This window comes from Sparassis crispa, assembly GCF_003851025.1.
Source record: "Sparassis crispa DNA, contig_000009F, whole genome shotgun sequence".
NCBI lineage: Eukaryota > Fungi > Basidiomycota > Agaricomycetes > Polyporales > Sparassidaceae > Sparassis > Sparassis crispa.
In genome coordinates, this window is record NW_020939756.1 from 62,714 (window position 1) to 76,946 (window position 14,233).

At 57.9% G+C, this 14,233-nt stretch overlaps 5 protein-coding genes across 5 annotated transcripts; 1 reads left to right on the top strand and 4 right to left on the bottom strand.

Annotated features, from left to right (window-relative positions):
- Positions 1-226: 226 nt before the first annotated feature.
- SCP_1000240 (GTP-binding protein) lies at positions 227-1,291 on the top strand (the record flags this gene model as incomplete). The annotated part of the gene is made up of 8 exons (XM_027761894.1): positions 227-244; positions 297-327; positions 383-444; positions 496-502; positions 562-634; positions 682-793; positions 857-941; positions 1,038-1,291. 8 exons carry the CDS (start codon positions 227-229, stop codon positions 1,289-1,291), a joined length of 642 nt encoding a protein of 213 aa, XP_027617695.1.
- An 898-nt stretch (positions 1,292-2,189) lies between these two features.
- On the bottom strand, positions 2,190-2,531 carry SCP_1000250 (hypothetical protein; the record flags this gene model as incomplete). Its single annotated transcript, XM_027761895.1, has 1 exon — positions 2,190-2,531. One exon carries the CDS (start codon positions 2,529-2,531, stop codon positions 2,190-2,192), a length of 342 nt encoding a protein of 113 aa, XP_027617696.1.
- Positions 2,532-5,336: 2,805 nt separating this feature from the next.
- SCP_1000260 (hypothetical protein) lies at positions 5,337-6,235 on the bottom strand (the record flags this gene model as incomplete). The annotated part of the gene is made up of 2 exons (XM_027761896.1): positions 5,337-5,651; positions 5,741-6,235. 2 exons carry the CDS (start codon positions 6,233-6,235, stop codon positions 5,337-5,339), a joined length of 810 nt encoding a protein of 269 aa, XP_027617697.1.
- A 1,237-nt stretch (positions 6,236-7,472) lies between these two features.
- On the bottom strand, positions 7,473-8,584 carry SCP_1000270 (hypothetical protein; the record flags this gene model as incomplete). Its single annotated transcript, XM_027761897.1, has 2 exons — positions 7,473-8,495; positions 8,567-8,584. The coding sequence occupies 2 exons, from the start codon at positions 8,582-8,584 to the stop codon at positions 7,473-7,475; spliced, it is 1,041 nt and encodes a 346-aa protein (XP_027617698.1).
- A 2,192-nt stretch (positions 8,585-10,776) lies between these two features.
- On the bottom strand, positions 10,777-13,518 carry SCP_1000280 (predicted protein; the record flags this gene model as incomplete). Its single annotated transcript, XM_027761898.1, has 6 exons — positions 10,777-12,161; positions 12,213-12,288; positions 12,342-12,395; positions 12,449-12,490; positions 12,543-13,137; positions 13,196-13,518. The coding sequence occupies 6 exons, from the start codon at positions 13,516-13,518 to the stop codon at positions 10,777-10,779; spliced, it is 2,475 nt and encodes an 824-aa protein (XP_027617699.1).
- Between the last annotated feature and the right edge of the window lie 715 nt (positions 13,519-14,233).

Consider the following 14,233-nt stretch of genomic DNA (forward strand, 5'->3'; position numbering starts at 1 on the left):
GCGGTGTCGGCGACGCTAGGTGGGCCGAGGAGAGGGGAGAGAGGCCAGGACTGGGGGTCTGGGCGGGCGCTCGAGGAGGCGCGGTGGGGGCGCGTCATGGAATGAATGGTTACGTCAGCGGGCGGTGCGGAGGGTTCCCTTGGGTGGAGCGCCTCCCAGCCCAGCAGCATCCCTCTGCCCCTCACCGTCCCCTCTCCCTCCTCCACCCACCCGTCCCCCGATATCCATGGCCTCCAGGAATCCCGTACGTCTCATCTGCCCCCACCGCGCCGCACCCCGCTCACGCTCGCCCGCAGATCCGGAGAAAGCTCGTCATTGTCGGTGATGGTCCGTCCCTGCTCGCTCGCTCGCCCGCCGTTACCTGCCGCTGACTCTCTCGCAGGCGCATGCGGCAAGACCTCGCTGCTCTGCTCGTTCGCGCTCGGAGAGTTCCCCAAGGAATACGTGAGTCGCCCCCGCGCCCCGCTCTGACCAACGCCCGCTGACCCGCCGCAGCAACCCAGTGAGTCCCGCCCCTTCCCCCGCGCCGCCCCTGCTGTACGCTGCCCCCGCGCCCCCCAGCCATCTTTGAAAACTACGTCGCCGAGATCCGCCTCGACGGCAAGCCCGTGCAGCTCGCGCTCTGGGACACTGCGTGCGTCCCCCCCTTCGTCCCCTTGTCCGCCCGCTGATCGTGCGCAGTGGCCAGGAAGAGTACGAGCGGCTGCGGCCCATGTCCTACTCCAAATCCCACGTCATCCTCATCGCCTTCGCCATCGACACTCCCGACTCGCTCGACAACGTCTCCGTCAAGGTGCGTCCTCGTCCCTGCCTCCTCCGTGTCACACTTGCGTTCTGACCATCCCACCCCACGCAGTGGATAGAAGAAGTCCGCTCCATCTGCGGGCCATCCATCCCCGTCATCCTCGTCGGCTGCAAATCCGACCTGCGGCCCCCAGAAAGTACGTTCCCCCTCCCCCTCACACCCCACCTGCCACCTGCCACCCACTAACGCCGAACGCTCACCCCCCCCCCCCCCCCACTACCCCCGCACACAGACTCCCCGCAAGCCTCCTCCCCCGCCTTCGTCTCGCGCGGCGACGCCGAGCGCGTCGCGCAGGAAATCGGCGCGCGCGCGTACAAGGAGTGCAGCGCGCTGCGCATCGAGGGCGTCGACGACGTCTTCGAGGCCGCGACGCGCGCGAGCATGCTCATGCGCGAGGGCGTCCCCGCCCACGTGCCCCCCGCGCACCACGAGCGCGGCCGCCGCGAGCGCGACTGGGACGCCGCGCGCTGCTGCGTCGTGTGCTAGCCCCGCCCCCGCCCCCCCGCGTGCTTTTTTTGAGCTGTTGTTGTGGAGCTGTTGTTGGTTTTTTTTTCTCTTGTGGATCGCGCGCACGGACGGACTCGCGTACGAGTATATGAGTTATATGAGTACACACGTACGGGTTATCTTACACGGTCTCGGCTACATCCCATCCCATCCCATCCCACGTTTTCGGCTCACATCCGGATCCGGCTATATATATATTAAATGCACAGTACTGACCGCTATCCGTCGCGCCCCGTCCCGTGTGGCTGGTTTGCTTGGCGGTTCGGGGTGGAATGCGGTTGTGGTGTGGTGTGGTGTGGTGGGGATGTGTGGAGGAGAGGAGAGGAGGAAGGGAGGGGGGGACGTACTTGCTATAGGGCACTACTATACCGCTAGGATGTTCTTGCTTGCTTGCTCGCTTTGCTTGGTGGAGGACATTGTCGCGCGCGCGAGCTGGCGCGCCGGAGCGCGGATTCCCGTCGCGGGCGCTGGACGACGTGCGCCGGTAGATATCATATCCTGCTCGCTTGCGCGGTGCGCGATCAGGCCTTCAGGCCTCAGGAGCGAGGGCCGCTGTACACACGTCCAGCGGGAACACGCACCGGTCGTTTGCATATTAACATCCCCGTCGTGGACGATTTGCAAGCTCCGAGCGGTGGACGCGGCGGACCGAAGCACTGCAGGCGGACCGTATGCCGTGGCAGCCTCGCTCGACCTATACGCGCCCCCGTCGGCCCCACTCCGCGATGCGACGCGTCGGTGGCTGTACGGTGGCTCGACGTGCGGGTACGGTATCGAAATCGTGAATCATGAATTGTGAATCGTGAATCGCGACGCCTTCTCGTGTCCACATATAATCTATAGCGGTCTGTCCGTCCCGCAGTGTCCCTCCACCTCGTCATAATATATATGAGCGTCGCCATTCCGGTCCGGGAAGGCCGTTCGCCTCACCGTGACGTGTCTCGACAAACCAATTGCAAGTCGGCAGAGTGCGTGCGTGCGTGCGTGTGTCCGTTCTGCCCGTGCCCATGGCTTCTTCCGATTTACGAGGTGGCGCATAAAGCCCGGCCGTGAGGCGAATGGATGGGACCTGCTCGCAACTGTACTCCAGCCTTTTCTGAATTAACTCGTCCAGTATGTACTTGTGCCAGCCCGATGGATCCGGGTCGACCCAGAAGCGCGTCGGATTGACAGCGATCGTGCGTACAATAAGACGGCGACGAGACGTCTCCAACGACATCGCACCGGTTGACTCGAGTGGTCGCGGATTGGACTCAAGGCTACGAATTGCTCCCGCCGAACAGAGTCCGTCCATCCGTTATTGTTCGCAGTGCTCAGGGATTCCGCAGAAGCTATCAAAAAACGAATATACGGACACATAAATACGGACACGGACACGCCTGAGATTCGATAGTACGCCCTCCGTGTCCAGCCTTTCCACTCCTCGAGATTTAATATTTACCTTGCCTCTCTCATACCCACACTCAGTGGAAATGGACGCGCTCTTCACCATCGCTGCTCCCGTTCCCGCCGAGAACGCAGATTCCACCACAGCTCTAGTAGATCTTGACACCGGCACCGGTCCTAATGATGGCGGCTGCATCGTCGCCTGAAACCCTGGTATGTATCTGCCGCAGTTTGGCATCGAGAGCATGTCGTGACGGACATTATTGCTGTGCTTTTCAAGCCTTTTCCCGCTATCGCATCCATCACATGCACACATCATGACAACTCCTTCGTCACTTCGACATTTTTTTTGCTTTTTTGCACTTTATGCTAAATTGCCTGATTGACACTGCACAATTATACTTCGGCCGAGAGGACAGGATTAAAGGACGGCGGTCGTGTCTCTCGCTGCATATACGGTGTTAGTCCATTTGCGATCCGGTTTACCCAGTCTAGTTTGTTCTACTGATACTATAGTGGTGTACGATTTCTGAGGGCCCAATTCGTGTCGTTGTGGCTGTTCTTAACTGGAAATGCTTTTTCAACGCGAGAAACAGCGGCTAGTAGTTAGTTACAAAGTGTGATAATGACTGCCCCTGGCAAGGGGATCGCTGTCCCGAGGCCGCTGAATGATGCCCTGTGCCGACTGTCTTCCTTGTCGAGAGGCTGATCCATGTGCCTGTGCAGGTTGCACGAAGTATGTAAACACTAACCCGTCCTTGCCCACTGTATACTTGATCGTTCGACACAGGTTGATTGCGAAGCACTCGAGCAGGTCTTGTGCATCTGCGTCCCGGCACGTCTCATCAACCCGTCAGGTTGTCCACAGCAACGATGCATGCATGGCGCAAAAATGCGACAAACGTGTAGACGAGTTCCGAAGCCTCACAAGTAAGGAAACTACGATCGGAGGGTGCATGTGCAACTGCCAAATACGTGTGCTGCGTGAGTTCGCCATGTGCGATACTTATGCGGAGGTACACAACTTGGTAGCATTCACATTTTGCCGCTTGGGCCTCAGCCTCCTGGCGGTATCGTGGAGAAGCTGAGAAACACAGGCACACCGCACCCGCCAGCTCCCACCAGCAAGCACCCGCGTCTGTATTTCTGTTGATACCACGCCACTGTTTCCTCCGCAGTAAGTTCGAGGAAATGACACGAGGGTGGCACGGGCATGCCGTATCCCTGGCTGAAAACAGATCTCAAAAAGGACTCTGCCACCGAGTCGCGGATCCATCGTATCATCGGAACTTGTCAGAAACTCAGCAGACGAACTTGAAGTGGACTGCCAGTGCACAGGATATATTCCTGGGCTTTAAGTGGAGCGTGGCGGTTCTCCATTCTTGCCCACAGTAGTGCAACGGTTTGTAACAAAGGAAGATACGAGATATACGTGCACCTTCCTCAGCCACAAGCGCGCCTTGCTCGGGACTCGACGTGCGGATACGGTATCGAAAGTGAAAGCGAAAACGAAATCGTGAATCGCGACGTCTTCTCGTGTCCATATATATATACATATGCACGATCCTGCTCTGACCCCGTCGGGGTATCAAGTGCGGCGAAGCAGGCACGGACGACGCTCGGCGCCGCCTCATCTCAAATATATCAACCCTCCTCCCCTCGTATGCGTCTACCCCGCTTCAGCCTCGACGGCACGCCCGCCCTGCCTCGGAGCCGCTCACCACCCCGTTTGGAGCGCACGCCGAGGCTGGCGCCGGCGGAGAGCAGGGGGAAGGCTAGAGGCTGTCCTCACCCATATGCGTGGCGCGCTCATACTGCTCGGGTCCGTCGAGTCCGGAATCGGCGAGCGTGCCCACTGGGGAAGTGGGTTGGAGGTGCAGGTAAAAATAAAAAATAAAAATAAAGGAAGGTGGGCGACTCACCGCCCTCACCACCTTCTCGTCTGACGCGAGGCAGCGTCTCTTCCAGAAACGCAAAGCCGAGCGTTCCAACTGCGAATGCGGGTCAAGCCCCGCTCGTACAGGTGCGAGTAGAAAAAGAAAGGAAAGGCGGCGACTCACCGGCCCGACCTCATCGTCCACTTCGACGCGAGGCGACGTCCCTTCAAGTTCCAGGCGCGGGGATATAGTCTGGAAAGCCATCATCTTCCGATTCGTGCGAACGGTGAGGCGACAGCAGAGGATGAGAGTGGCACATGTATGAAAAGGGTGGAATTTCGCGTCCGGCGAGAAGGCGAGCCGCTGCTGCAAATGCCAATCGCCATGGCTTTGCGGAGCGAAGGAGGGACGCGTCTGTGGCTGATGCTGACGGCCCGCGCGGCGCGGTTACTGCTCGCACAATCCTGCTCTGTGGTATCCAGCAAGAGGGGGTTGAAAGTACAACTTCAAACGTCGTAGGACCACCTTCGCAAATAATGAGTACGGCAGGCGGGCCCACAGGTATGACGGTTGAGCAAAAAATGTAAATTAGGGGCAGGATGGCGAAGCAGACTATACACATGACGGTCTAAATTAGATACACATTGTTAACAACGCCAAGTGAAATTGAGAAACGAGTACCCATCTCGAGACATTGATCCTCCTCTCACCGTCTACGGCTCGATAGCGGTAGAGTTGCCATCTATTTGGTCTAAATGTGCCTATAAGACCCATATGCGCATCGTCTCGTCGTCGCTGCTCGAGATGACGCGCTTCGCGTCCGGCGAGAAGGTAAGCACCTGCACACAGTCCTTATGGCCCGGCTTGAACGCGGCGACAGCCGCGCCCGTGTCGAGGTTCCATACGCGCACGACGTTGTCTCGCGCGGTGGTGCACGCGAGCTTCCCGTCGTGCGAGATCGCGGCGATGGTCAGCCGGTCTTTCGCGTTCGCGGTGGCGTCGATGCTACGCAGGACCTCCCCGCTGTACGAGTCGCACACCTTCACCCGCCCCTCCGCACCGACGGACAGCACCTGCTGCCCGTCCTCCGAGAACATTGCATGATCACGATTTTCTTGTGCTCACGCAGTGTGACGAGCGCCTCCCCCGTCTCCGCGCGCCATACCCGCACAGTCCCCTCCGCGCCCGTCACCACCCGCAGCGCGTCCGGCGAGAACGCGACCGTGTAGAGTATGCCAACGTACCCCTGCAGCAAGGACAGCTGCGCCCCGCTCGCCACGTCCCACACGCCCGCCGTATAATCCCCAGCCGCCGTCGCCACGCGTTGCCCGTCTGCCGAGAACACGATGCAATTGATGATCGAGGTATGTCCGCCCAGCAGATGCGTCGTCTCCCCTTTCTCCACATCCGCACAGTGGTGCCTGCGGCCGTCCGGCGCCCACGCGCAGTTGTACACGAAATTCTTGTGGCCCTTCAGCCGCCCGCACACCGCCGCGCCGCCCGCCAATCGCGGACTGAGTTTCCAGAGAAGCACGACCTCATCCCCTGCGGACAGTAGCATGAGCCCGTCGGGCGACACTCCGAGCGCGCACACCGCCATTTTGTGTGCCTCGTGCGGCGCAAGCTGCACCCCGCCTTGTGCGTCCCGCACAGTGACCATCACGGTGCCGTTGTGGGAGCCGCACACGACGATGCCGTCTGCGGCGAAGAGTTAGTGCGCGCCATGAGAGGAGAGGAGACAAGGGGATAGTGTAAACGCTGCACTCACCTCGAAGTGGCTACTCATGATGAAGTGTATGTGTGTTTGGGTGAATGTGTGTCAACGTCAACGAAAGGGAGGATTGGTGCGTTTGTGAACTCAAGTACTATACCGGTACCTTCAACTGGGTTTGAGTTGTTCGACTTTATATCCGATTCCAGGCCACGCTCGGCACCGCCACACCATGGTAGTTGCCATGGAATAGCAATGAGCTTCTGCAGACGCTTAGCAACCAATTCGAGTGCTTTGCTTCGTTATGACGTAGTCGACCAAACGTTCATTGTTCTTCAGTGGTGACCCCGCCACCCACCTCGAGGCTGAACGTGAGGGAAGCTAAAGGTCATTACGCTTGAAAGCGCGTCCATCCCAACAAAAGCGAATCCCTCCTCTTCATCATGGCCGCAAATTCAAACAACTTGCCTTGGTATTGTCCCAAGCGCCGTACCATAAAGGCTTTCGGATGTCGGTGGGTCGTACATAATCGGGAAAGCTCCCTCACTGGTACATCCAGTAATCAGTATTGAACCCGCCCTTACTATAGCTTGTACGACGTTGGACATGTCAGTGAAGTGATCAGACCCATTGGCTCACCCCTCCGGCATTCGCACCAACGTAGTATTTCTGCTATGATAAACGGGGCGTTCCTGGAGACTTCGTGTCAAGATTGATGTTGAACATTGAGGTTGTACGCCCGGGGGGACTCGGACGTTGAAGTTGTCCGAAACTTCAGCGCCGATTTGGGCCCCCTGCTGATTGAGGGATGGAGGGGTGATAACGGATACGTACTGCGTAAGATATTTTGCTTCCTTCGTTGGGTGCTCTAACCGTTATACGCTGTGGACGTTCGCGACCCGCCTCGCCATGCAATAACTTTTGTGTGTGTATGCGTCTGCTACCAGTATTCGCGGAGCAAGGCGGGCCGCCGCGACGCACTTATGGCTGATGTAGGACCAAGAAAAAAGGGTAGGACCACCGCAAACTGGCATATAACAAGGATGGCTAGGAAGAATATACATACGACGGTCGAAATAAGACATACGTTAGTAACAACACGAAGTGAAATCGAGAAACGAGTACCCGCATCTCAAGACATAAATACTCCTCTCAGTCTACTGCTCGATAGCGGTAGAATTGCCGTCTACTCGGCCTTGACCATCTTCTCCTCCACGTTCCAAATACGCATCGTCCCGTCGTCCCCGGACGAGACGACGCGCTTCCCGTCCGGCGAGAAGATAAGCACCTGCACACTGTCCTCATGGCCCTCGAACGCGGCGACAGCCGCGCCCGTGTCGAGGTCCCATACGTGAACGACGTGGTCGCTCGCCGCGGTGCACGCGAGCTTCCCGTCCCGCGAGACCACACCAGCGTTCAGCCCGTCGTTCGTACCCGCAGTCGCGTCGATGCTGCGCAGGACCTCCGCGCCGAACGAGTCACACACCTTCACGACCCCATCCGAGCCGACGGACAGCACCCGCTTCCCGTCCTCCGAGAACACTGCATGATGCAACATGCCCGCGTGCTCGCGCAGCGTCACGAGCTCCTCCCCCGTCTCCGCGCGCCATACCCGCGCTGTCCCGTCGTCCCCGCCCGTCACCACCCGCCGCCCGTCCGGCGAGAATGCAACCATGTAGACCACGCTTTCGTGCCCCCGCAACACGGACAGCTTCGCCCCGCTCGCCACGTCCCACACGCGCGACGTAGAATCCGCGGCCGCCGTCGCCACACGCTGCCCGTCCGCCGAGAACGCGACCCACATGATCATCGTGGTATGCCCCCGCAGAACATGCGTCGTCTCTCGCGTCTTCACATCCCACAGCCGTGCGGTTAAGTCTACCGCTCCCGTCACTACCGTGCGCCCGTCCGGCGTCCACGCGATCGCGACCACGAAATCTTCGTGGCCCTCCAGCTGCCCGCGCACCACCGCGCCGCCCTCGGACTTCGGGTTGAGGTCCCAGAGGTGCACGACCTTGTCGCGTCCTGCGGACAGCAGTGCACGCCCGTCGGGCGACACGCCGATCGCGCATACCGCGTCTGTGTGCGCCTTGTGCACTGCGAGCTGTCGCCCTCTCTCCGCATCCCACAAAGTGAGGGTGCCTTCCTCGGAGCCGTTCACGACGACGCCATCTGCAGCGCAGGCGAGGGAGGTGACCCCTCCTGTCGTCTATGAGGAAGAGTTGGTGAGCACCATGAGAGGAGAGGAGGAGAGGAGGAACAGCGTAAATGTGCACTCACCCGAAAAATTCGGTCCATATGTGTGTGTGGGTTTAGGTGAGAGTGTGTGTATCAACGTTAACGAAAGGGAAGAGTGAACTCAAAGTATACCTTTGACTCACGTTAAGTTGTTCGATTTATATCAGATTCCAGGCCAGGCTCGGCACCGCCACACCGTGGTAGTGCCATGGAATAGCAATGAGGTGCTGCAGCTGCATTGACGTCGCTTAGGAACCAATCCGAGTGCTTTGCTTCATTATGACGTAGTCGACCAAGTGTTCATTGTTCTTCAGTGGTGACCCCGCCACACACCGCCACCTCGAGGCTGAACGTGGGAGCTGGAAGGCCATTACGCTTGAAAGCGCGGCCACCCATCCACAAAAGCGAATCTCTCCTCTTCGTCATGGCCTCAAATTCAAGCAACTTGTGGCGATTTGCTTTCCTGCAAGTATTTTTCTAAGCGCCGCACCATGAAGGATTTCGGACGTCAGCGAGTCATTTGTAATCTGGAAAGCTCCCTCACTGGTACATCCAGTAGTCAGTATTGAATCCGCCGCTAGTATGGCATTGGACACGTCAGTGAAGATAGAAGTGATCAGACCCATAGGCTTAACCCGTCCGGCATTTGCGACAACGTAGTGTTTCTGCTACGACAAACGTGGCGTCCCTGCAGAGTTTATGTCGAGATTGATGTTGAACATTGAGTCGTACACCGGGAGCGACTCGGACAGTCGGACGAAGTCTTTCTGAAAGTTGAGCGCGGATTTGTGCGTGATGGCCGAGGGATGGCTGAGGAGTGGTAAGGGAGAGGCGTACTGCGTGGTGTATTTTGCTTGCTTGGGTGCTTTAGGAGCTTTGCGCTACGGACATACGCGACTCGCTGTGCACTACTTTGTGGGTGTGCCTAAATGTGATTGTCACTGCTGCCAACGGTCGCGGAGCAAGGCGGGCCGCCGGGACGCGCTTGTGGCTGAGGAAGGTGCACGTATATCTCGTATCTTCCTTCGTTACAAACTGTTGTAGTGGGCTCTACTGTCGGCAAGAATGGGGAACCGCCACGCTCCACTTGAAGCCCAGGAATATATCCTGTGCACTGGCAGTCCACTTCAAGTTCGTCTGCTGAGTTTCTGACAAGTTCCGATGATACGATGGATCTGCGACTCAGCAGAGTCCTTTTCGAGATCTGTTATCAGTCAGAGATACGGTATGCCCCTGCCCTCGTGTCATTTCCTCGAACTTACTGCGAAGAAAACGGTGGCATGGTATCAATAGAAATACCGACGCTGGTGCTTGCTGGTGAGAGCTGGCAGGTGCGGTGTGCCTGTGTTTCTCAGCTTCTCCACGATACCACTGGGAGGCTGAGGCCCAAGTGGCAAATGTGAATGCTACCAAGTTGTTACCAAGTTGTGTACCTCCGCATAGGTATCGCACACAGCGAACTCACGCAGCACACGTGTTTACAGTTGCACATGCACCCTCCGATCGTAGTTTCCTTACCTATGAGGCTTCGGAACTTGTTTAAATGTTTGTCGCATTTCTGCGCTATGCGTGCATTGAGGCTGTGGACAACCAGATGGATTAATGAGACATGCCGGGATGCAGATGCACAACGAACACAGCTGAATGCCATTGAGTCGTGGAACTCTGGAAGGGACAACTAGCTAAGCTCTCCGTCGCGGTTCGCAGTTCTCGTATAGCAGAAGTAGATCTAGTTATTTTAGTCCTCGGTGTATGGGCTGCGTGCACCGTCAGAGGGAACCGAGGAAAGAGGATTATTATCACTCCATCTGAAAATGCCGACAACCACTGTCCTCGAACGAACTTCAGGCGCACGGCGTGCATTCCAGACATCCGTGGATGAAGATATGCATGAGATAGTATGTAGATGGCAGGATGTAGATAGAGATGATCCGTGGTGACTGTGTTGAAACGTGACGAGTGCACGAAAGCGGAGGAGAAATAATGCGGTAGATGGTAGCAAAGCATGATATTACCCGTTAACATATCCGTTGACCGTGTCGGAAATTATTAGAGGTCAGTCGCGGGTGCACCATGCATAATTTCTGCAGCATCCCGTGGCCAGTGGAGGACTATGACGTATATGCAACCCTTATGATTTAGTTCCGTTGTGGTATGTAGTACACAAGCCTAGCAAAACAGAACATAGAGATGACGGTCGACAGATACAAGGCAGAAACCCGCATAGTATATAAACACACTTCCTCTCGCCTCTACTCGGCCTTGACCATCTTCTCCTCCACGTTCCATATACGCATCGTCCCGTCGTCCCCGGACGAGACGACGCGCTTCGCGTCCGGCGAGAAGGTAAGCACCTGCACACTGTCCTCATGGCCCTCGAACGCGGCGACAGCCGCGCCCGTGACGAGGTCCCATACGCGAACAACGTGGTCGCTCGCCGCGGTGCACGCGAGCTTCCCGTCCCGCGAGATCACACCAATGTTCAGCCCGTCGTCCGTACCCGCAGTCGCGTCGATGCTGCGCAGGACCTCCGCGCCGAACGAGTCGCACACCTTCACCTGCCCCTCCCCGCCGACGGACAGCACCTGCTTCCCATCCTCCGAGAACACGGCATGATACACAATGCCTGCGTGCTCACGCAGCGTCACGAGCTCCTCCCCCGTCTCCGCGCGCCATACCCGCGCGGTCCCGTCGTCCGCGCCCGTCACCACCCGCCGCCCGTCCGGCGAGAATGCAACTGTGTAGACCACGCTCTCGTGCCCCCGCAACACGGACAGCTCCGCCCCGCTCGCCACGTCCCACACCCGCGCCGTACAGTCAGCGGCCGCCGTCGCCACACGCTGCCCGTCCGCCGAGAACGCGACCCACATGATCATCGCGGTATGCCCCCGCAGAACATGCGTCGTCTCCCGCGTCTCCACATCCCACAGCCGTGCGGTGAAGTCTACCGCTCCCGTCACGACCGTACGTCCATCCGGTGCCCAAGCGAATGCATCCACGAACCCTTCGTGGCCCTCCAGCTGCCCGCGCACCACCGCGCCGCCCTCGGACTTCGGGTTGAGGTCCCAGAGGAGCACGACCTCGTCGCGTCCTGCGGACAGCAGCGCGCGCCCGTCGGGCGACACGCCGATCGCGCATATCCCGTCTGTGTGCGCCTCGTGCACTGCGAGCTGCCGCCCGCTTTCCGCATCCCACAAAGTGAGGGTGCCTTCCTCGGAGCCGCTCACGACGACGCCATCTGCCGCGCAGGCGAGAGTGGTGACCCCGCCCGTTGTCTGAACCAGCACGTGCTTAGAACCGTGCGCCTGCGGCTTGGACGAGCCCTCCTCCAGGCTGGGCTCGGACGACTGTTGAAGCTCGGGGATATCCGCGCTGCTGGGCAAGGTGCCGCTGGGTTCTGCAGAATTATCGCTGCCGCCAATCTCAGCGGGAGCTGGGGCGAAGGACAACTCCTGCGCAGGGATATCCACACCGCTGGGCCCAGCGGGGTCGCTGGCGCCGCCGGATTCAGCAGGTTCGGCGTTGCTTGTGACAGGCTCAGCTGGAGCAAGAACGTCCGCGGTACTCTGGACTACAGTCTGCTCGGGGACACTGGCTGGCGGGTCGAGTCCGAAAGTTTCCAAAGAGAGCGAGCCGACTGAGAATCGGGTTGAGCCTCGTTGTTCAGGTAGAAAGGCGCTCCACTCACCGCCCTCCTCATTCACTTCGATGTCAGGCAAAGTCTGTTCCAAAAAAGCGGGGATGTCATCCGGGATATAGTTGTTCTTCATGCCGAACGTGAGTGGACAGTGGATGCGATGATAGCGACGCTACTTACGCACAGCGTGCCCAGATCTTCGGTACTAGCCACTGCGACCTCTGCTTCGGAATGCTGTTGGATGCTGGATCAATAAAGAATTATCCGGAGTACCCGATGGTAAATACCTTCAGAATGTAATTTAGAACGAAATCTACAGGATCCCAAGGCTGCGTGCAGTTGTCAGCGGTGCAGTAACATCACTGGAAGCAGCGACCCTACCTCGTGTGCAGATGGGACTTGTTCAACGACATCATCGTCTGAATCAGTGCCACTCGTCTCTGCGACCACACCTTCACCGTGCTCTTCGGCGGCCCGGGATGGGTCTCGTGGTTCCGCAGCAGCTTTGAGTGTCTTGATGAAACCGAACCGAGTCTTCATCTTGAAATAATGGATGAAGATAGACTGGTCCATTGCAAGATCCCCGCCGCGCTGCGAATTCACTCCCCACTCCAAGCCGGGCGGGCCGAGGCGATATTCAAATTGAGGATACGACACCCGCGTCGCGCTCACACTGAATGCCGCGGTTGCAGGTCCAAAGTTGCCATTGAACGAAAGGGTTGCAGATCTGCCACTCTGGGTGATTGCGGCCACAGCCCATTGTGTCGTCTTCTCATGTCCTGATATGAAGATGAAATCATCCTCCGTAAATTCTTTGCCTTTAAAAGCCACCCATTCCTGGCAGTTGGACACTATGTAGTTTCCGATGCGCCTCCTGGATTTGTCCTGCCACTCCGCCACAGCAGGGCCGGTGAGGACGAGCATGGCACCCTGATCCTCTGCGCACTCGAACTGCACCCCTCCGCCGACGGCGTTACTGATGCAGTCGATGAGCAGTTTAGTAAAAGTAAAGAGTCCACGAAACGTTTACTCACACGGTGGCATTTGCACTGACGCCGGTGCCTTTCACGGTCCTACTACATAGCACATTGGCCATGATCGATTGGTGAAGCCGATACCGATCTTTAAGGTCAAGCACCAGAGGCTTGAAGTCGTCCGGGAGGGTGTACCTTGCATTTACAGCATGATCTTTGGGGTAAGTGGCGTTGAACATGGGCTTAAATCCGCCCCGCGAAATGTAGCCGACGTCGCCGATGAGGATTTCCCCATGGTCGCCAGGTTCTGGGGCCCACAGCGGGTAGCCGTGTTTGTAACGAAAGAGACACTTTGAATACACTTCGGGGGCAGAGGCAGGCATCGTTGCGATCGCGGGAGATCAGGACGAACAATGGGGGGCACCCACAGGTTGATATGGGATCGATATCCAGACAAGCGCCGAGCATGAACACTAGAACCACGCACGGGGGCTGTGGTACAGCTAGACACGTTGACGATAGAAGAAGGGATGCACGGGATGCCCTGCAGCGCATACTCCACCGCCGCAGTCGTCCACCGAGCTTTGGAACTCCAGATAGGACCTGATACGCGGCATGCCTCGCTTCGCCAAGTGCCACGAGCGACTGAATCGGCTGTGTCTGCAGGGAAATGACGTTTAATAAATGTAATCGTAATCGAACCAAAGCTGTTGGATGCCATGGTCAACTCGAATCTGGTGGTCGCTGGTCAACGCCGGTCAACGCGCGAGTGTCACATTCTCGTGGGGTGTCACGCGTAACACTGTTAGGACGCCAAAGAGACATTAATTGCTCACTCACTCAGCTTGCGAAACGCAATCTTTCTTTAGAGAATTTCTGGCACTCCTTATCGATGACAATCGACGTAGGGTAAGTTATCTGATGGTCCATGGATTTCGATGCGAGATGTATATCGCGTGATCAACCGTGTGCGGTGCTAACTTAGGTCCTTTTTGTACTGCCTCTTGAGTGATAGAATCATCGGCGTTGTGCGCCTACGACAATCGTCTGTGCATTGCCTACACAGCTGTACGCTCGTAAACCTCTGGTGACGCCCCA